General features: G+C 36.2%; 2 protein-coding genes across 2 annotated transcripts; both read left to right on the top strand.

Moving 5' to 3' along the window:
• Window positions 1-2,963: 2,963 nt before the first annotated feature.
• LOC141325968 (ligand-dependent nuclear receptor corepressor-like protein) lies at window positions 2,964-15,793 on the top strand. The gene is made up of 4 exons (XM_073834684.1): window positions 2,964-3,074; window positions 7,984-8,049; window positions 15,265-15,344; window positions 15,641-15,793. The coding sequence occupies exons 1-4, from the start codon at window positions 2,981-2,983 to the stop codon at window positions 15,791-15,793; spliced, it is 393 nt and encodes a 130-aa protein (XP_073690785.1). The 5' UTR covers window positions 2,964-2,980.
• Window positions 15,794-16,065: 272 nt separating this feature from the next.
• LOC141325565 (uncharacterized) lies at window positions 16,066-22,185 on the top strand. The gene is made up of 3 exons (XM_073834319.1): window positions 16,066-16,355; window positions 16,447-16,540; window positions 16,662-22,185. The coding sequence occupies exons 1-3, from the start codon at window positions 16,124-16,126 to the stop codon at window positions 20,986-20,988; spliced, it is 4,653 nt and encodes a 1,550-aa protein (XP_073690420.1). The 5' UTR covers window positions 16,066-16,123; the 3' UTR covers window positions 20,989-22,185.
• Window positions 22,186-22,345: the final 160 nt, after the last annotated feature.

The raw sequence follows: 22,345 nt of genomic DNA, 5'->3' as shown, positions 1-22,345 counted from the left end.
ATAAAAAGTAACTAAGTAACGTAATTCGTTACTATTTTAGGGAGTAACGCAATATTGTAATACATTACAAAGCTGTTCAATAAGCAAAACTCTTGTTCAAGTTGCTTTATTATACACATCTGTATCAATTTATTAAAACGGTGATGGGTAAAACAGTAAAGTGGCAAAAAATAAATTATATTTGGATGATAAGACCCGACAGTAGAGGATCATTTGACTTGGCAAAAGGCAAACATCATATTAAAAAGGTTTATTATGTACAAAGAAGCAAATGCCATGTTAAAATGTGAACATTGACATATAAGGATTTTCAACAGGCCAATTAAAAAAAAAAATCGACTGTAATTGTTCAAACATTAAGAATGTTGTGTACACATAAATTCATATTAAAATTTTAAATTAAGTAATTTTAGTGTGTTTGCATCTAGATGATTCGGCTGTAGATTTAAAAAATGTCATGTGGTGCGACCATGATTTATATTAAAATGTATTTCCTTAACATGCTTAACATTTTTTTTTAGATGTTCTCAGTATTTAAAGTGTTTCTTTTAAGTTAATAATGATCTCATATTTTTGTTCTATAATTTCAGAGTTGGCTTTTTTAATGTAGTTAGCATCCTGTAAATTGCATAAATGCAATACAAATGTTTTAAAAAATAGTGAATGGTATTTCAAAACATTTTTTTATGCAATTTAAGCACTGTAAATAGTGATTTATATTAAGTGATACTGTATGTAGTGATTTGTATTTCACCCACAGAAATGGGATATTTTATTTTTAATTTTAATAATTGTTATTATTGATCACACCAAATGATGAGTGGTCGCTTCAAATGACAAAAAGACCTTATATCATTAAAAATCTATTAAATAGACATGTGAAAAGTGCAGCTCATGACATTAACTACAGGCATTTCTTTAGCCAGAGTTATTTCTGAATGTTGCCCAATCATAATGCAGAATTTGTCACTTTTGTCTGACAAACAAACCAGACAGGAGAGTAGATTTTTCATAGTACATAGTTGAAACAAGATCTTCTGATGTTCCTTCATGTTTATTTTGTGCTATGACTAGTAAAGATAAAGAGATGATTGATTCATGTACCGCTTGAACTGAGGAGCTACAGTGATCTGTCACATTAAAGAGATATAAAATGGTATTTTTGTTAAATTTGAACACATAGACTTTGTTTCGTACCAAAAGTTACCTGCTGTCTTGTCTATTGGCACATTGTCAGTGTCCTCTTTGCTTTGTAATGTATTTTTCACTGCATGAGAACATGATATGTGGCATAAAAGTAGCATGTTTTTTGCATTCTTTCTCATATTGTCTGAAATGACACAAATTGCATAAAAAAATGATGCTAAAATAAAGAATTTTATGTATATAATCCATCAAATCAGTATAAAAGCACAAGAACGGCCAATCAGGGACATGTATCTATAATGGAAAACACTCTGCAGTGATCACACCACATGATATTTGGTCGCCCCAGATGACATTTTGAATTTAGTCAAAACTTACAAGCACAGAATTGGCCACCTAAACAAAACAAGCGAGCTTCCTACAAAAGGTCACTACGAAGTTTAAAATAAAAATAAATACTTTTAGGAATAACTTAATATTCATTGTTTTTTTAGGTCATACCACATGAAATTCAAAAGTGGTAACTACATACCAGACATTAAAAAGGTTATTTTTTCCAAATTTAAAAGAGTTATAAATCTGCTTGATCCTTCCATGGTTCCATGGCAAAAAGGTATATAATGCAATGTTCTATCTTTGAATGGCCTTCAACATAAAATCCAAAAATGGTAGTTTCTTGATGGTCGCACCACATGATATTTCATAAAATGGACATCATCGGACAAAGTTTGTTTGTATATTATGATGAAAATATACATGGTTTCAAGACGTTAAGATGTCCAAAAGAAATGTACAAAAGCGATTTTATGTCCATAGAAAGCACATTAGATGTAAGTAAGGTACTTTCAAATAAGTTTTTGCAGAATAAAATGTCAATATTTAGTTGAAATAATGTTGCATTGTATAATTTTACATTCATGTAAAAATTCAAACAACATGCTTGTGCTGACTTATACATATTAAAATATATAAAAGAATAAGGGAGCATATACAATTAGTATTGTGTTTTAAATGAGTCAAAAATTCTTACTGGCAAATGGGCAAATTTTAAAAATGTAGAATTACAAATAATTAGTATTTGGGTGAAAGTAATTCGTCTTGTAATATGTCATAAATAGATTTTTGTTGTAAATATGCCCGGAAAGACATTTTAGTGGGTGTATTGTGCAAATTAGGGGAAAAATGTATGATATTTAATTTTTGCTTTGAAAAAACAAAAATGCAATTTTTTAAAAGTTTTTTAGGAAAAATAACAATTTAAATCAGTATTACACATATTGTTTTAATGCTTAAACCCTTTTTCATTTTGACCCAAACGCAAATATTATATAATTATACAGGCTTAAAACACTTTAAAAATCATGCCAAATAATGCAGAAAATTAATCTAAATTTAGGGTAATTTTAAAGATGGTTGTACCACATAATGTTTTGACACTTTAAACAACTTACAAACTAATGTTTTGTTTTTAAGTTAAACTGAGTACATACATGGGAGAGGTACCTTTTTATACATGGCATTTTTTATACATGACCAATTTTTTAAATGCAATTTGACAGAAAATCTGGGCGTCGCGTCATTGTTTGTGATGTAAGAAAGAATTACGTACTCTTTTAAATGGACGGAGATTAGAGTATTGAGTGGCAAAAGTAACGTAACTAACCGCAGGATATAATAATAATATTAATATCTGCAAAATATCCACAGTCGCATACAGCAGGTGGCGCTGTCTCACCGCAGAAAGAGAAAACGAGCAAGCCATGACGTCTCATGCCGAAGCCATACGTGGTCGCGCTATCAGCAAACGTGCGCGTTCCAGTGGTCACAGTAGAAAATGGCGAGTTCGTGCACGAAGCGGGTCTGCACGAATGAGGAGTTTATTCGCCGGGAAGCGGATAGCTGGGGCTCTGAACTCATTCGCAGTGTGGGTAAGAGCAGCACGCTCCACAGAACAACTCTGTCGGGCATTTTCTTTGTTTGTTCACGGTAGTTTCATAGAATTGTGAGCAGTAATTCCTGCAGTTAGCATGCTAACGCTAACCGTCAGGATCGGATAAACCCCGTTCACCTTTGCCTTTCATTCATCGAGTAATAATTACAGATCACGCGGGATGATTTATCACCAACCTGTGCTGCATTCAGTCTATTTTTCGTGAAGATATTACAGTTAGTAATTCGAGATATTGTAGAGTTGTGTGTACTGTTAGACCTGTGCGCGCTCGCGTCCGTCTGCAAGTTGTTTTTTTTAATGCGCGTTCACGCGCAGTTCAGCATGAGTGTGATTGACAGATGACTGAATGTCAGGATTGTTGAGTGCAGTCAGACACCTATTTGTGTCTTTCTTCACCACATAGGCGTGTTGTTGTTTAGTTGTTCGGTCGAGAGGAAGATAAGAAGCACAACAGTAGAGTGAAGCCACGCAGGGTTTTTTCTACTGGCCCGATGGGGCCAGTGGTTCAGATTTTTACTTGCCCTGCCAAAATTTTCACTGGCCCAACCAAAAAAAATAAATAAATAATGATAATAAAAAAGTTAATAGTTATTTCTTAGCCACATTTTAACTAACGTGTCAAAAGCCAAATATAACTGTATATTTCCTTAAATACAATTGACAATTTAAAAAAATTATAATTGTGATGTAACTAAATTTATGCACAACAGTATGTCCAGGTTGATGGTCCCAGATCAGCAGTTAACTATACATAAATGGACGACTCCTATTAAAGGAATGTTGTTGCAAAGAAGAAAATTAAACAATATTAGTAAATGTAGTGTTATTAAGCAGAATTTATGTTAAAAGCTTTGTTTTTACGGTGGTCGTCCATGATTTTTTTTTACCTTTGTTTTTACCTTTTCGTGTTTAATTAGGCTCAGAGGTGCCATGAGTGCAATCAAATTCATAAATTCATGTTATACAATTTTGAATACAGAGATCTAGGGCTGCAACAACTAATCGATAAAATCGATTATTATCGATAATGAAATTTGTCGACAACGATTCTCATTATCGATTAATCGGGTCCGCCCACAGTGCACGTGCACTTCAGAGGATCACGTCAAATAACAGCACTGAATGACGCATTTCTATAGACAAAATGCATCTAAAAAATAGTGGAGGAAACAGACTGAGATGCTGCAGGAGAGTTACGTGATCCAAGCTGCTCAAAACATGAGACTTCCTTATTTAAAACTAATAGAGTGATGGCTTGCCCTGTGAGGCGCTTTGAGATCCGTTTGCGTCCTCAGCATGAAAACTTTCAGTTTGCGGTCATATCCTTATCTGTAAATGTCACAAATTCACTCGAGATTTTCCATTTAAAAATCCATTCTGGCAGTCTGTAAGTTTAAATCTTTACTGAATGAGCGTCAGACAGCCGGAACACAGAAAGGGAGACAATTAATACTCAACTCAGCGCAAAAACATTCATTGTGCTGAAACATCTGTCGTTGAATGTTAAATTTAGATTTAAATACAACATGTAGTGCGCGTATTTATGGAGGGTATGAACAGTAGGGCTGTGACGGTGGCAGATTTTAACCACCGCCGGTGGTGCGGTGTTTTATATATAAATAAATGAGGCTCAAACATTATTCACAAACGTGCGTGTTTTGCAATTTCTGTCGGTGAACAAGCTGTCTACAAAACACTAAAATAAATCAACGAAATAATAAATTTAAATAAGAAAGTAGCCTAAATAAGTGTTAAATAGGCTATTAAACAAACATTCGTTGCAAAAATTCCTACAACCTCTAACATTACAGCTCATCAGAATTACTGGCCGAGTTCTCTTTCTCTTCCCCATTGCACAGCTGCTGTTTTTAATAGCAAAGTAATTACATTTATTTTCGTTTCTTTAGTTTATAAAGTTAATTTAGAAATATATTTGGAACATGTTTTATTTGTGAAATTCAAGTTTTTGTTTTTTAAAGTAACGACAAAGCGGCCGGCGGCAGATAGATCAGTTTAGCCTTCTCAAATCATCACGATTTAAATTAAAATCCTTAGATAAAAAAAAAAAAAAAAAAATAAAAAAATTAAGCATATCACAATATTAGTTTAATCGTTTAACCTAGATAAATGTGTAGGCTACTAATATGCGCATATCCAATAGTTTGTGCAGAGAGTGAAAGCTTTGCAGGACATGGAGGTGCGAGTGCTATGTGAAACTTCATTTTTGCTCATAAATGTAAGAGTAATACATTTACTTTAAATTATTACTTCACTACTATAAAACGAAATAATTCAAATCGAAAACAAAACTCTTTTATTAGCTATAGGCCTAATCCATAAAGATGCACTCAGAAAATACTAGTTTATTAATAAATAATATGAATATCTCCTTACTTTTCCCCTCCACATTCATGGTAGGCCTAAGTACTTTAGCTGGGGCTTTGGGCCAGCTTCAGCTTACTGCGTGCATTTGAACGCGGAACTCTTGCGCTCGCTGCTGTTGGTGGGACACTTAACACCGCCACGGCAGAATAAATAGCAGAAACACTGTATTTTATGCTTGTTAGTGTGTTTTTCTTCAGATATTTGTCTTTTCTCTTTATTACGACAGGTGAATTGTTGTAAATTGTTAAGCACTGTGTTTTCATAGCATTCAGAATGTGGAATAGTGTGATTTAAAAAAATAAATAAATAATTTGAATTTTTAAGCCAACGAATCGATTAATCGAAAAATTAATCGGCGAACTAATCGATTATCAAAATAATCGTTAGTTGCAGCCCTAGTTTAGATAGTTTATTAATGCTTGACAAACCAGCTGAAGACACTAACCTGTATTATATTCCAGTGGCGCAGATGGGGAACGTTGTAACACTGTGTGACAATATGCCCCGCTGTTATTAAACTATGCTATTCTATGACGTTAGCGGTGCAGTTTACACGATTTACTTTTATGGATTTTAATGACAAACCACAAGAAACAGGTGAATAAAGACTGACAATTGATGTTTAATATTCAGAAATTATTATTTCAAGAAATGTAAAGCATTTTGGCTGGTTTATGTGTGTGGTGTTCTATGAGAGCTGTGTGTGGAGGGACGGGAGTGTTTTTCTGAATGTCTAAAAGTGTTTCATCAATTTGTCCACATTGTTTTGAACTACTGTACAGCTGTGTGTTGCGATCAGGGCCGTTCCAAGCATGGTTGCGATGTGTTCATTGTCAAACTCCAAAATTAGATCATTTTTATTTAAAAGTGGCACTGGACGTCTGTCTGTCTGGATGCAGCTTTAGATCTGGCACACTTAAAGACGCCTCAATCACGATTTAATGCAGATCAGGGCTCTTACACAAAGTGAATAAATGATGATTTGTTTGTTCTAACCTTGTGGAAGTGTTTCAAAACATTTGACCATTGGAAATGCTTGCAGTGAGGTAAAAACACTAAGTAATAATCATAAAAATTGCAATTGCATTTTATAAGTGCAGCATTTGACAGCAATGTACTAAGCTACAATCGGGATGCAATTTAATTTACCTTCAGTAGCAACAGTAATGTTTAAAAAAAAAGTGTATTTTTTTTGTATGGTACAGCCAGACCCAATAAGTTAGAACTTGATTCATCTTAAAATGTACCATTATTTGTGTTTGTAGATCATGGTAAACCACAAACTAACTGCCAGCTGCTGCTACTGACGGCTCACATGACCTGCCACCATCCTGACAGATGTCAGGAACTGTCATAATCATGATTATTTTGGTCAATATTGTAATCCCGATTATTTAACACGATTATGACTGGTCCCAAAACTGTATATCAGTGATTAATTTAAAGATATCAATACAGCAGAAAAAAAGATACCTGAATACTTTTAAAGAAGTCTAACATAGAAATTAAATGTATTTATTTGAATGTAAATAATAAGTTAGAACTTGATTCATCTTAAAATGTACCATTATTTGTGTTTGCAGATCATGGTAAACCACAAACTAACTGTCAGCTGTTGCTGCTGACGGCTCACATGACCTGCCACCATCCTGACAGATGTCAGAAACCATTGCACACAAGCAGATTTATGCTCGAGAACGATCACAGTCTCTTGTGAATCACTAATAATCGTGGAGTTTCTCACGGTGTAATTTCTACTAAGATTTATTGTCAACTTTTGCTTATGGTGAGCAAACAAATGCTGGCCGCTATTGAAGCCATTATTAAATGCAAGTAGCTAACTAGTGGTCTTTTCTGATGTGAACTTGTGACACATCCAAGTGTATTAGATTATCAGGAAAGAAAAAAAAAGTTTTTGTTTATTTAAATATCAGTAATGTTAACTGATAACTTGCACTTAATAGTTAGGATTAGGTTTGGTTGGATGCTCAAATGTAGGTGTTGTACTCAATGCACACAAGCTTGCAGTCAATTGTGAAGGGGCAGAGTTTATTACTACTATTAATACTGCTATTATGAACGATGTTATTGGAGAAACTCTGCATAAGTAGGTCATTTCACCAGAAGATCCAATTTTGACATTTTGATTAAAGGTTATGAGCCCAGGAAAAAATAAAATGTGCATGACTGAATCGTTCCCAATACAATCGGTAACATGCTTGTAGAAAATAGGGTGAATTTAAATTCTGTGCATTTAAGAACTCTGAATTTTGTGTTTGCCTTTCCACTCATTCCAAGGTGTTTGCCATGCTTTGATGTTAAAGAGCTCTGAAGTTGCGCTCATCCCTTCTCTCTCACTTCAAATAATTGCATTAATTTGTTCTTTTGCATCTGTTCTTATTGCTCTGTTTTTTTCATGATTAACTTGTTGCTAATTAATATTTGTTTCAGTCTGTCAGACTTTAAGAAACTTGAACGCATCTCCTTTCTTCTTTTAATAGGTCTTTACAATATCTCGGAAGTGTTTCGTGAAACACAAGTTCTGTGGGATCTTGGTGCTTTAAAAGGTATGTTTCTCTCAGATGATGATCCATTAGTTCAGAAATGGACACAATGACATTAAGTTTACTCTAACCGAATGCTGCTGAATATGAAGATCGTTTAAATGAGGAAGCTCTTTGGGAAACAAAGTGCCTCAAAAATACTCAATTAAAATCACGTCATTGATCGCTCCGCCATTACAGTAAAACAGAAAACAAGCTGTTTTATGCTTTAACATTAAGTTGTGAACCACACTCATGTAATTTGTGCATGTCTCCATTATCAAACATGTTTTACTGGACTGTGCTGCATTTACTTTCACTGGAAAGGCCAAGGGTTTTATCCTGAAAGTTTTTAACAGGAAGTGTTTTAGAGTCTGTCAACGATTCACATTTTCCTGCCAACGGAAATGGACAGTTTTTATAATCTTGTTATGGAATGTTGCAGTGTTTATCTTTTAATCGGAAGCATTAAATATAGTCTTGGAGTATAAATGAAGTTTCTTTTCACTTGGCTCATTTCAATTTCATATTTACATTTACATTGACATTGCGTTAACATTTAGTCATTTAGCCGACACTTTCATCCAAAGCGACTTACAAATGAGGACAACAGAAGAAATCATTATTCGGGAAAAAAAAAAAAAAAAGTTACTTAATTGAACAACATTTGAAAGTAGGTCATGTATTATTTACCCGATTACTATTATTATTATTATTAGCAATAACAATTAACTTATTTAACTTGGATAGTTCCAGTATTTTTGCTATGGTGTTAACATTGGTACAGAGAACCATTTGTCAGGATAGCAAGAGCAAATTTAAAGACTTCTGGAGGGAGGAATGTGTTACTTCCAGGCATTATCCGTGTCTTCTCATCGAAATCATTGGCTACAAATCTGTATTTTATTTGCATGGTGCAAAAAAAGTACAAGAGTTGTGTTTTCTGATCAACATCAGCCTTTTCTGTGTTGATAGATTGATAGTTCTGGGGTGTTTCCACGAAGCAACTATGGTCGCATGTTCGTCCTTACAATACAGTTCAATGGATCTTGCGACCATAGTTAGCCAGCAATGCTTATGGGAAACACACCCGTCTGTTTCCTCTGTGGTTAGGCCTAATCTCAGTGTTAAGTCTCAAGGGCAACAGGATAGAAAAGCATATCAGCTCATTGAATGTAATGTCTGAATCCTGTAGAGTGGTTACTGAATCATCCCTTGCTCATCTCTTACATCATCTCAAGTAGGCTTGGTAGTGTGATTGCTTGTGAAACTTAACATGAATGTAATGTTGCCTATACAGCTGCTCTCAAACACAGAGCTGTAAACTCACACTGAGGACATCCCCTCAGGAATTCAGTCATATGTGGACTGTCCATGCATTTATAAACAAGATATAGGGATGCACGAAAATGCTCGCAAATGTATCAGAATGCTATATTGAAGTCATTTTAATAATAGGCTACTTCAAAGTGTTGCAAAGAGTCAACGTTTTAGGTCAGCACATACTGTATATCAGAGAATAGACTGGGCATTAGGGCTGGGCCGATAAACGATATCATATCGAATCGCGATAAAATTTATTTTGATAACGATGATGAGCTGTATAGAATGCTCGCTCAGCACCGCAGAGTTTCGTGCGATTGTTAAAACTGAAACCGAAAGCAAAACACGCACTCGCATTGAGAAGCAACTTTAATACCCCATGTTTAGAGAGCGACTCCACAATGCACGCAAATTAGGCTACATAACATATCTGGGGTGTTATTAGAAAGTGGGCTATAATAGGTTGTGTAGTAGTTAATTTTGAGCCATTAATTCGAGCATGGACTTATGGTCCAGCCGCACATCCGAGCCATATTTTAAAAAGTCGTTTATTTTTGTTTACATTTTGCACATTTTGTCACTAATGATACCTCTTAAAAATAAAGCCAGACACTGTTGCCAGTAGGGGTGTAACGATATTACAAACCGAACCGAAATATCGCGATACACCAACCACGATACGTATCGCGAAACTCTCGTGGCGTACCGCGGTACTGTCACGCCCCTTGCTGCCCAATTGTTGAGGTTGACATCACTTGTCTCTAACTAATTTAACCAATTCAAGCATCTTTATTTGATCTCATTTGATTAAATTGTATCAGTAATGATGAACTTTTGTTCTAAATATTATATTCTAAAGTTAGTATTTTCCAATTGCATGTCATGTCATGTGACTTGAGTGAGCGATCACACTCGGTTACTACTCGACATTAACGCTTGTCCGGGACCAGTGGATTTTATGAAAGGGACTCAAGTGAACGAGTATTTTACTGGGCCGACCGGACATCAATGACAAACAATAACTAGCGCAGCAACGAAACTTTGGTGAGCATAATTCTGATTTTATTACTTAAGATGACTGAAAACAGACAGTATCAAGCTGGTGCAGGCAACCTGACTCACAGAAAATCAACACTAATATAGGCTCAACAGCATACACAAAGAAACAAGCATTAAACATACTGCGGTAGAAAAGCACCATTACGATTGCAAACGTGACATTGATTTTATACAACAGTAGTTCAATAAACTAGTAGTTTATATATTAACTGACTTACATATTAGACACATCAACCGTTTTTGCAAACGAAACAGTTCTAAGCAACAGCAGAAACTCCTTGAATCTCCGAGCAACACAGCGTTGTTTCAGTACTGAATGATTTAGCATTTTTTAATGAATCGAGTCAGTGAACGAACTGGTTGAATCCATCTATGGTTGAATCCGTGACTTGCTCATTAAGACAGTGACTACTGCCACCTATTGGTGGTTCGGTTTTTAAAGGTATTGCATTTTTCCAATATTTTAGATTGTTTAAAAAAGTACAACAGTGCAATTTTACTGTGTAAATGCATTTTTTTGGAACCCTTTATCTTCATTAAACAGTCTAAGTAAATACAGTTTTATATATTTTTTTATTTAATATTCAGTTTTATAATATTCTAATTTGATGTATTGATAATTTAAGAATTTTATGTGAATGATGACACATACAGTTAGTAAGGTTAGGAAAATGAGGTTAAAAAGGTGTCCTAGAAATCAATTTAAGGCAATTATCACAAGTATTCAGATTAAAGTAAGACCTTATAGAGTAGTGATGAGACTATTGCTTCAGAATGGATTAATTTACAGCAAAAAAAGGCATTTTTTTGCCCCGGATAAGTAAATTTTTCATTTGGACAAGTGAATGTCTAATTTACTTGTCTGAAGGACAAGCCCATTTCAAAGCTTAATGTTAATAAAGAGAAAGTTTAGTTGTTCTTTTTATTAAGTGAATCTATTGTTCCTTAGCATTGCAGTCAAGAAACCGAACCGAACCGAACCGAGGCTCCAAAACCGTGAACCGAACCGAATCGTGCCTTTGGTGTATCGTTACACCCCTAGTTGCCAGAATAGTCTTCCTGGCAAAAAAAAAAAAAAAAGATAATAATGTGAAAGTCACTAATTAGAAGAAATTTTATGTTTTGCACATTTGATCTGCCTCTTAAAGCCAGACACTGTGGTCTAATTGTGTTACAAATTATGTTTTTACAATAATTTTAGGTTTACATTTTGTACATTTACTCTCATTTACCATACTTTGTCACAATTTTTATTTTTTTTAGTAAGTTGTTTTCATTTTTAAGGCTAAATCTGTAATCTGTTTTTGTTAATAAACTATACTTTAAAATGTAATTTAATGAAACCTTTATTTTTTGTAGCTTCAGTCATTGTTGGGATACTCTTTTAAAGCTGGCAACATCAACAGCTTATATCGAAATATATATCGTTATTGTTCAATATGGGGAAAAAATTATCGAGATTAAATTTTTGCCATATCGCCCAGCCCTACTGGGCATTCAACTGACTTGATTGACATTAAAAGAGTTAAGTGTCTGACACACATCTGAAAGGAGTAGTTCACTTTCAGAACAAACATTTACAGATAATGTACTCACCCCCTTGTCGTCCAAGATCTTTCTTCAGTCATAAAGAATTTTTTTTTTTTTTTTTTTGAGGAAAACATTTCAGGATTTCTCTCCATATAGTGGATTTCTATGGTGCCCCGAGTTTGAACTTCCAAAATGCAGTTTAAACGCAGCTTCTAAAGGCTCTAAACGATCCCAGCCGAGGAAGAAGGGTCTTATCTAGCGAAATGATCGGTAATTTATATACCCTTAAACCTCAAATGCTGGTCTTGTCTCGTTTCTGTGATGTCTGTGTGATCCGGGTCAATACAGTTAGGGTATGTCAAAAAACTCCCATCTCGTTTTCATCTTTAACATCAAAATTGTCCTACAATGCTGTTTAACTTTTCTTTTTCTTTGTAAAGGGTGTTTGATGATCTTTTTATGTTCACTTTGTAAACACTGGGTCAGTACCTCTGCAGTAATGTAGGATGATTTTGAAGTTGGGGAAGAAGAAAAGATGGGAGTTTTTCGACATTCCCTAACTGTTTTGACCCTGATCTCACAGACTACACATCGCAGAGACGAGACAAAACGAGCATTTGAGGTTAAAAAGTATATAAATTGTCAATTTGTTTAGAAAATAACCGATCATTTTGCTAGGTAAGACCCATCTCCTCGGATGGGATCGTTTAGAGTCCTTGAAGCTGCATTTAAACTGCATTTTGGAAGTTCAAACTTGGGGGCACCATACATTATATGGAGAGACATCCTGAAATGTTTTCCTCAAAAAACAATTTCTTTATGACTGAAGTAAAACATGGACATCTTGGATGACAAGGGGGGGTGAGTACATTATCTGTAAATTTTTGTTCTGAAAGTGAACTAATCCTTTTAAAGGGACAGCAGCCTATTAATACGTTCTGCTGTCTATGTCACCAATGTTAATCATACAACAAAACCGCTTTAACAAAGATTAATCTACATAATTATTACATTTCTGTACCTGAATACTACTGTTATTTGTAACTGTTATGTTGTACTTATCTATGCTTGTAATTTGTGTTTGTTCTTTTTTTTTTTTTTTTTTTTTTTTACTGACTGTTTAATTGCCAGTAATCATGTTTGCTGTAGTTTTTACTGTGGTACTGAAGAAGGAAAGTGTACTTTACATAAGTAATAAACGGAAAGCAATGTTACATTGATATAAAATTAGTGGCATTCATTTTTAATTGAAGTTACATTTTCAGATTTGTGACATTACTTTTTATGTAATGCTAATACGCTGCTGGTCACTTTCAGAAGTTGTAATGGTGCTTTCTTTTCTAAGAAAGAATGTGAAACACACACACACACACACACACACACACACACACACACACACACACACACACACACACACATATATATATAGGTTATGTAATTTTAGTTTTTAAATATTTTAAAATATAATTTTAATTGATTTTGCATATTTAAAGCAATATTGTATCGAATATCGCATTATTTAACAAGCTATTACACTTTTTTTTTCAATATCACACAGCTCTAATATATAGTCACCAAAGAGATGTATGACCTCAAAGATTATTCAGTCATGAAATTGGGTGAATTGTGAATTGTTTTTTTTAGTGCTGTCTAAATAAAATGGCACATATGTAATATACAGGTTTTAGTTATGAAAGATCATGATGACGAATAATTTATGACTCATAAGTCTTAAACCCACATTTAAAATCTTATACATAGTTATTCAGTTTCATTTTTTTTCCAAGGTCAACTTTTTTCTATAATACAATGTATCTCATATGTTCATTGTGTCTCAAATGTGGAAGTAAAATAGCTAAACTTCTGTATAGTCGTGATCCTCATTCACCGTCATTAAAACATCAGTTCCTTTGTGTCATAAAGCGTTGTGTGCTGCTTAATGATCCATGATGATGATCTTCACAATGACTTCTGGATTCTGCGCTCATTTGAGAATGACTTTGTGTTCGTTCATGGATGTTTGTAAACTTTAATTTATTAAAATTCATTTCTTAATTTGATACATTTCTAAGTTGGAGTTGGCTGATCTTACACCAACTGTTTTAGGGCTGAGCGACATGGACCAGAAATTGTCTCTCAGTATTTTTTGACTAAATGGTATTACAAAATGTATATCTTTTGGTATTTTCTATGAAGTGAGCTAGGTGATTAGTTGTCTTTTCACAAGACTTACCTTACGCTTTAACGCACTCCTCAAACTGCAGTTTATGGTGCTGTTGTAAATGATGGAAGAAATGTGTAGGATATTTAATTGCCTGAAACTAATCTAAATTCCCAACCATAGCTGCTGTCCACTGTCATTGTTTCACTTGCAAGGGAGAACATACTGATAAACCGATACCATGACTTAACCGTTAATGGCAAGCGCTTTTATCAAATACACAAATGCAGAGATCCTTCAGCACTGCTCATGGGAACACACCATCCTGCAAAGTTGATTTCCAACCTGCTTCGGCACAATTGAAAAGCTTAATTAGCTGATTCAGGTGTCTTTGATTGGGGTTGGAGCTGAACTCTGCAGGACAGTGGGTCCCCAGGAGCAGAGTTGAACGTGTGTGTGTGTGTGTGTGTGTGTGTGTGTGTGTGTGTGTGTGTGTGTGGCAGATCAAAGTAAAGATCATGAGAAGCAAATAAACCCTTTGCACAGACTGATGTGTTTCCAAAGTTATTAACGTCATTAATTTAGAGAGGGATGTTATATATATTAAAAAAAAAGAAAAATTCTAATGCAACAGCTGAAGGAGTTACAGCAGATTTGACATCTAGTTATCTACTGACTATAGTCAGTCCCAATATTTTTTTTTTTGTAATGTCATAGAAATGCTTTCACTTTTTTTTTTCACTTTAGATATTGGGGCAAGTGAAATTGCATAATGATATTTGTTCTAGTGTCCATTCACCAATATAAAGGTTAACTATGATGACTTCTGACAACTCTAGACATTGGTTAAATGTGTCCAGTTGGTGAAGACTGGACAAAACTTCAAAGAGAAATGTAAAAATCTGTTTGCTGAAACAGTGTTACTAGACCAAAGGGTTCAAAGATGCAACCAAAACTATATCCTCTTTGAGTTGGTGGTGGCGGCATTGGAGGATTGGAATAAAAATTGATTACACTGGTCTAATGAGGCTTTTGATTGACTATTTCCATTTTACTTTGACAAAGTCACGCTAAGCTAAAGCTAGTAGTGTTGTTTTTTTCTTTTTTCTCCAAGTTCCCTTTCTTGCACACACAGTTGAATTTTGCCTCTTCTTTTGGATCCACAGATTGTAAGCCTGCAAGTGTGTCAAATTGGTCATTTGATGAAAATTGCATTTACTGCTGCTTAAGACGAGAAAAAGTGAAGGTAGTTTTTTTTTGTTCATTTACACTTTCCTCCCTTTTCCTGATATGTCAAGACACCTTGGAAGAAGCATTTTGATCTTTTTTTTGTACTTTAGGTATCTGTTTTTCTTGCACTAGCTATACTATTGATGTAAGTCATGTGTTCAGTGGATACAGTGCTTTCAGTGATTAGCATTTTAAGTGTTAATTTCTTTTTCCATGGTTTTTTAATACATTTTAAGTTGCATGTGTCTCCTAAAATTATGTTTGAGAACACACCTCCACCCTTTATTCTCTTTGTATTTCCTTCATGAACAGGAACATGTAGTTGCACTCACCAAACAAATTGTGGAAAGTGGAGGAAAACCTTTACTAGGTAAAGATCCTTCTAATATCAGCAGACTTGAGCGGCAATCGGAGGAGTTCCTGGATGCAGTGTTACACAGGAAAGGCAAGTATACCAACACATAGTTTCAAACATGGTGCATTAAAGTGATGGGAATGACTATAACTTTTTTATTTTAGTTACTGGCAAGAGTAAATAAGTCAATCTCTCACATGTTTTAACAAAGTTTTATGTACTCCAATCCTGAATTTTCTTTTCTAGTCTGTTTCTGTCAAAGTTTCCTATTTGCTGCACATTCAAATTAAGTTCTTATCAACTGTAATGTTTATCATACTTTTCCAAATGGTTTATCGAAATTGTTTATTTTAACATGTCTGATTGAACTGTCAACAGAATACACGCCAAAAATTCCAGATCCACACATCCCTGTGGTGGCTTGTGGTATCGTGCAGCAGATGATTAATGAGCTAACTTCATATTATACCTCAAGAAAAAAGTGCTCTCAGGACCCCCTTCAGAAAAATGGAAAAAAGGACCAAAGCCCTCTGAAAACTAGTTGTCTCATTTCATCCCCTGCTGTCAAAGTAGACTCTGTTGCTTCTGCTCAGAAAAAGGTCATCATGGTGGACCAAGATGCCCCGCTGGACCTCTCTCTGAGAAAGGTCAAAGTAGAGGACGTTGAGCAAGGTACAGTATAGAGGTATGAATATATATATATATAAAGAGCTAGAAGTTGAAAACTTGCTTTATCTTAATTTTGAATGATTTGTCTTTTTAGATGGAGTTCTTGACCTTTCGACTAAGAGTTTTAACAAAGATCATGCATCTTTAAGGAATTCTAATGTCAGCCCATCTACACATTTGGTCAAAAGGTAGGTTTATATGTATTATTATCTTACGTGCTTATCACGTACGAACAAACATTTTGGTATTATCCAGTTAGACACATTGAGACAGTGTCTTTGTGCCTAATTTTTTTTGCCTGTCTTTCAGGGACTCCATCGACCTGAGTCTTGCTCAAACAAAAGATCTACAGTCTGTGAACACTTTGGAACAGTTCATGTCAAAGCTGTGTTTGCATCACCAGCGTCAAATAGTTGATGCATTAGGCTTCTTACAAAGCGAAGTCAATACCGTGGCTCCTTCCAACTATTTCCAAGCACCAACTCCAGATTTGTCTGAGAAGCAGGCGACAACCAGCTGCAATTATGCATTACTTGAAACCAGGTCTGAGAATCAGTGGTCTGAGAGAGCATGCTCTGTTGATGCTGCTATGAGCATTACTAAGACTCAAGAGTCATGTGTTGTCAGGACCAGTCAAAAGCCTACCGCAGAGGTTTTAAAGGCGGATGTTTCCAGTATAGCACGTGTAATGACTGAAAAACAAGTAGACCATGGCAAGATGGAAGTTTTGTCATCTTCGTCTTGTGGAACTGGTGTTGAGTGTGGAAGCTCTCCAACAAAATCTTTCGTCATGACAAAGACAACTACTGATAAGCTGGGAGCAAAAAAAGTGTTAGGTTCAAGCATTAAACAAATTTCAAGTAGCAATTCTGTGAAGAAGTGTCTATGCAGTGCTGAGCAATGCTTGCCAACTTGTACCGCGGAGTCTGATCACAAGGATTTATCGAAACGCTCACAGAAGTGCTCTTTTGCACAAAGCGAAGATGTTGTTGTTGTAAGTCCCTCCACCGTTCAAAAGACATTGCATATTGTTTCACCAATATCCTCAAGAACAGCAAGGAAAAGCAGACACGGTTCTTGCATTGGGCAAAGGAATGGCTCTTTAAGTTGTCTCATAAATGATTCCGATAGCTACTGTGACCTAGTGTTTATAAGAAAATCAATAACGGAATGTCAGCCTCAATCGCGTAGTCGACTGCATCCACGACAGAATGCCCGGAAGAGCACAAGAGGGCACAAATATGTGGAAGAGTCCTTGGAACTAAAAACCGTCCGTACGCTAGCTCGTATAGGGGACTGCGGTGCGAATTGTCTAGCTTGTATGCCAGACATGCACACCTTAGTGATTCCGAAGCAGGTCCTTTCTAAGTCTGGCAGTGTTCCTCTAGTAAACACGCCCTTTGCAGGGGACTGCATGAAAAATGTTATTCCAAAATTATCATCGGAGCAGATGGCAGAGAATGAAATGCCAGGAGATGTTGTAAAAGTAACAAGTCTTGATCTGATGGTTGAAACCAGTCAGACAGGTAAATCTGAAAGTAATGGCCAAATTTTCAGTGAGCTATCAGGTAAACAGAATGAATTAACCATGCAACCAGATTTGATCTCAGAAGCTCTCTGTTGTACTTTGAATGCAGTAGTGCAGGAACAACGCATAGACATGGTAGAAGAAACTACCGAAACAACAGAACTCACTGTACAGAAAGAAGGATGTGACTCCCAATTGGGGCCCATGCCAGAAGAGGTTATATGTGGTACAGAAAGTAAAGCTGAGGAGGATAAATCCTTGGAGCCATCACTGATCCCTGTATCCCCTAACATGGCCAAAAAGGGCTCTACTGATGAAGTCAATGTGGAACCAGAAAATGAGGGAGACATAAAGCCCACAGAAGTCGAGACAGCAGCAGATGTCCAGGAACAATCAGAGGCATCAGAAATGATGGCAAACACTGAGGAGGATAGAGGTGCTCAGGAGCAAGTTTTGCATGACACTGGAAGTAATCTCCAAACCGTGAACTCTTCTGAACTACCAGTGAGGAATCAAGAGGATTCAGCAGTGTCCAGTCTGAATGAAGTCACTACTGTACAACCGCTTGTAAAAAGTCAAGAGAAGGATGTGGATCTGTGTACCTCAAAAGTTTTGAATGCAAAACATCCAGTGTCTTCGGACAGATGCTTGCGTAGTAGAAGTTCAAAAGCCAGTGCTGATGTAACAAAAGAGTCTATGAAGTGTGGTGCTTCTGAACTTGTTGATCATGCCAATGATAAAAGCCCAAAGATGCATTCTACTGAAAGAAATGTGCATACTGAGCAGGAGCCCGATTTGAAAGCTGTAGACGTTCTTGAAACATCACAGGAGCTCCCTGCTGCCAAACCTTGTAACAGTGTGGTTGTAGATAATGCAGTCAAAACAAGAACAAAATCCAGAACTGCAACAACTGTTGTGAGAGATGAGCAACTGAGTCCAGCCATCAGAGTGAATAATGATTTGTCAGCTGAGGTTCTTCCAGAGACTGTAAGCACCACCTCTACCACAGAGAGTGGAAAACACCACAAACTGAAAAATCAAGCCTCTGAAAGCACTGAACGAATGCCACTTAGAAATAAAAGTAGTCCTGTTGAGCTACCTGTTAGCGGACCCTGTTCACCCAGCAAAAAGTCCCCACCAAGCTCTGAAAATATGCTTTTGAGAAGCAGAAGTAACACTGAAGGGCTTTTAAGTAGCAAGTCGATTAGTCTGACAGAAGGCCATTCAGAGAAGCAAGGGCAGGTGTCTTTAAAAAGTGAGCAGGCAACTAATAGAGATTTATGTACATCTTCCGAGGGAGTAACGCATATGCCTCTACGAAGCAGAACTATTAACTCAGCTAAACCGACTGTTACTAGCGATTCTCCTGTTAAAAGTTCCGTTAAAAGTTTGATCAGTGAACAACCTGTCAGTTCAAACTCAAGTACTACCTGTAGAAAAACCGAGGCCAATGGGCACATGCCCTTAAGGAGCAGTGGCAGTTTAGTTGCAGAACAGCCCTGTAACAGCAAATCTGCTGTTGTAGATGCATCAGAGAGCCCTGGACGCATGTCGTTGAGAAGAGTGAATGTATCTAATACTGAAAAGCCGTGTGGCTCATCAACATCCCCTAGTAAAAATAAACGTCCTCTGAGACCGCAAAGGGTTTCAGCATCTTCAAGTGGGGAAGCTGAAGAGAGCCCCTTGAGTTCAAAACCTAAAATCCAAAATCAGAAGCAAATGGAGGCCCAGTTAAGAGGCTCATCGAATTTGCCAAATGAATCCTTCCGCATAGCAAGTCTTCAGAGGACTGAACCTGTTGTTTGCAATCCCTCTAAATTTTTGGAGGTGCTAAGGGGCGAAGAACACCAGCAGTTGATTTCGAATTTAAATTCAAAGTTTGATAAAATGCACAAAAGTTGGGTTCCATTGGACAAGGAGGGTCAACCTGCACCAAAACCCAAAAACAAGGCGGACAGGCTTAAAGAAATCTGGAAAAGCAAACGCAGAGCGCGCAAGTCAAGGCCACTGGAGCAACAGAAGTTATCCCCCGTGCAAATGCTATTCATGAAGCCCTTTGACTTGCCCAGTATCTGCAGGTGGTTCCTACAGTCAACTGAAACTAAATCACTGGTAATTGTTAAGAAGGTGAACACCAGACTTCCTTCTGAAACACAGTTGTGTTTTCACAGTTCGACAGCGGGAGCAGGGTCCTCTCACGGGATATTTCCGAGCCTCCAGGCCGAACGCTTGAAGAAGCACCTGAAAAAGTTTGCTATTGCATCACCGGTGAAGAATAACCCCAAGAATCAAAGGCTACTTTCAAAAGCTTTAGGTCAGGGTATTTCTGCGATAAGGAGTAAAGAAAAGCACGAACCGACAACTGCCACACGAATCTGTACAAAGGCACAGAGTCTTGCTGGAGTGACGCTGCCGCAGGCTCCCGAGAGCCTTCCCGCGACCACAGGCGGTGCAAAAAATCCAGCGAGTGCTAGAATTCTTCGGAAATATTCTAACATGCGCGAGAAACTTCAGGTTCAGCAAAACAAGAAAAGCAAAGAGAAAACTTTCAAAGGTGCTCGTTTGAAGGCGGCGATGCTTCCAAAGAAAGCCAACAAACAAAAACTGCCGTCACGTAAAGGGTCAAAGTCTGCGGTGGTTCAGAGGATCTCATCTCTGACCAAGAAGGCAAAAACAAACTCTGCCCTCAAACAGAGGGCTTTGAAAAGGAACCCGTGTCACAAAGACGGTGCCCCTCCAAAGAGGTTGCAGGCACTCAAAAGAATGAAAAAAGCCATTGGTGGTCTTGACAAAAACCATCGGCCAAACACCTTGAGTAAAAAACGGACACTGATCAAAACTGGAACTGATAAGGCACAGCAGGTGAAAGCAAGTCTGACTAAAGTTGACTCAAAGAAACCGGTGATTCAGAAAGGTCCTAATAATTCAGAATTGCAATCTTTAGATGTGGACGTTAAACCACTGACTTTGGAAGACCAAGTGTTAACTAGGTCACAAAGAAAGATGGAAGGCACCCCTTCGCAGACTGGCTCTCCCAAATCCTCCACAAAGCGAGGCTTGGAACCACTGGTTACTCCTTCAAAACGTACTAGGACCTCAAAACCATGAAAAATGTGTACAGGTACTAGAGACTCGTGTAGAAATGTTTCATAAGAACAGGGGGTGCTGATGCTTTTAAAAAATATTTTTGAAGCTATTTTTTTAGGTTTGGCATTACAGAGCTTTGAATTTATTGTCATCTGAGAGAGATTTGTCTTTGTTAGCTAGTTCGGGCAAAATTTTTCCAGAGTTCGTTTTTCAGTGTCAAAATTTTCCAATTATGCTTAAAGAAATCTATTTGTTTGTTATGGGAGAAAAAAAAATACTTTATTTTTCTTTTTCTTTTTTTTCTTGATAGAGTCATTAATGTAAAAACAAGTCAATAAAGAAAGGTTCTCATTCCCATTAATGGGGCATTTTAAATTTGGGTTTTAAGTAACCCAGTAACTCGCTTGTTTGTTTGACCGTTACGTTGTATAGCTTATTATTACAACAGCTTTGACTATTGAACCAGATATTATTTAAGGAATGATCCACAATTCTAAAACAATTAATTTTAGCTAATTAAAGTGGCTTTGTAACCTGAAAAATGTGCCTTTTTCTTATCTGTATTTATAAGTGATCAAGGTTGCCTCAATAAATCCTCATTCTTTTTGCACATAGATGAGAGATTTGTCCCAAACTTCTTTATAAGATCACAGCATTTTTTGTTTGTTTATTATTATTATTATTATTATTATTATTATTATTATTATTAATTTTTCTCTTTTAAATATGTAGTAGTTCATATTTTCAGTCTACCAATATACAGTTTTGTATCTCATTTCACAGGGTGGTGTACATAGGAACATACTGTATGCACAAGTTTCTGTCGCCTTTGTCAAATAGATTTTTAAAGAGAAGAGTAATTTCTGCATTATGGTCTCAAATCTGCAATATTTATGATGCAGCATTACAAAGAAAATTTTGCAAGATTACAGGATTTCTGGTTTATTTTTGAGGGAATTGGCTAGCTGGAGATAACCATAAGAGATTATATGTATGTTGTGTTTGTTTTTGTTTTTCTCCAGCTTACTCCATTTCATAATTGCATTGTTGTAATATATAAAATTATGTATTTTAATGTTTTGTTTTACTTTTTTGACTTTGAAGCATTATGAAATGTAGTTTTACGGAAACCATCACCAGGACTAAATACAATACCCAATTCATACAGTTTGTGATTTGTGCAAGTAGGAAATATGATTAAAAAGTAACTTTTGAGTAGGTTTGAGTTTTATGCATTTTGTCTTTTGTCAGTCACTGATGTATTTTTAAATGTTGGGGCATTTTTGGAGCATCACTACTTAAAGGAGTAGTTCACTTCCAGAACAAAAATATTCAAATAATTTACTCACCCCCCCCTGTCATCCAAGATGTTCGCGTC

This window comes from Garra rufa, chromosome 2 (genome assembly GCF_049309525.1).
Source record: "Garra rufa chromosome 2, GarRuf1.0, whole genome shotgun sequence".
Lineage (NCBI taxonomy): Eukaryota > Metazoa > Chordata > Actinopteri > Cypriniformes > Cyprinidae > Garra > Garra rufa.
The sequence above is the reverse complement of the archived record's forward strand: the minus strand, read 5'-3'. Positions and strand labels throughout refer to the sequence as shown.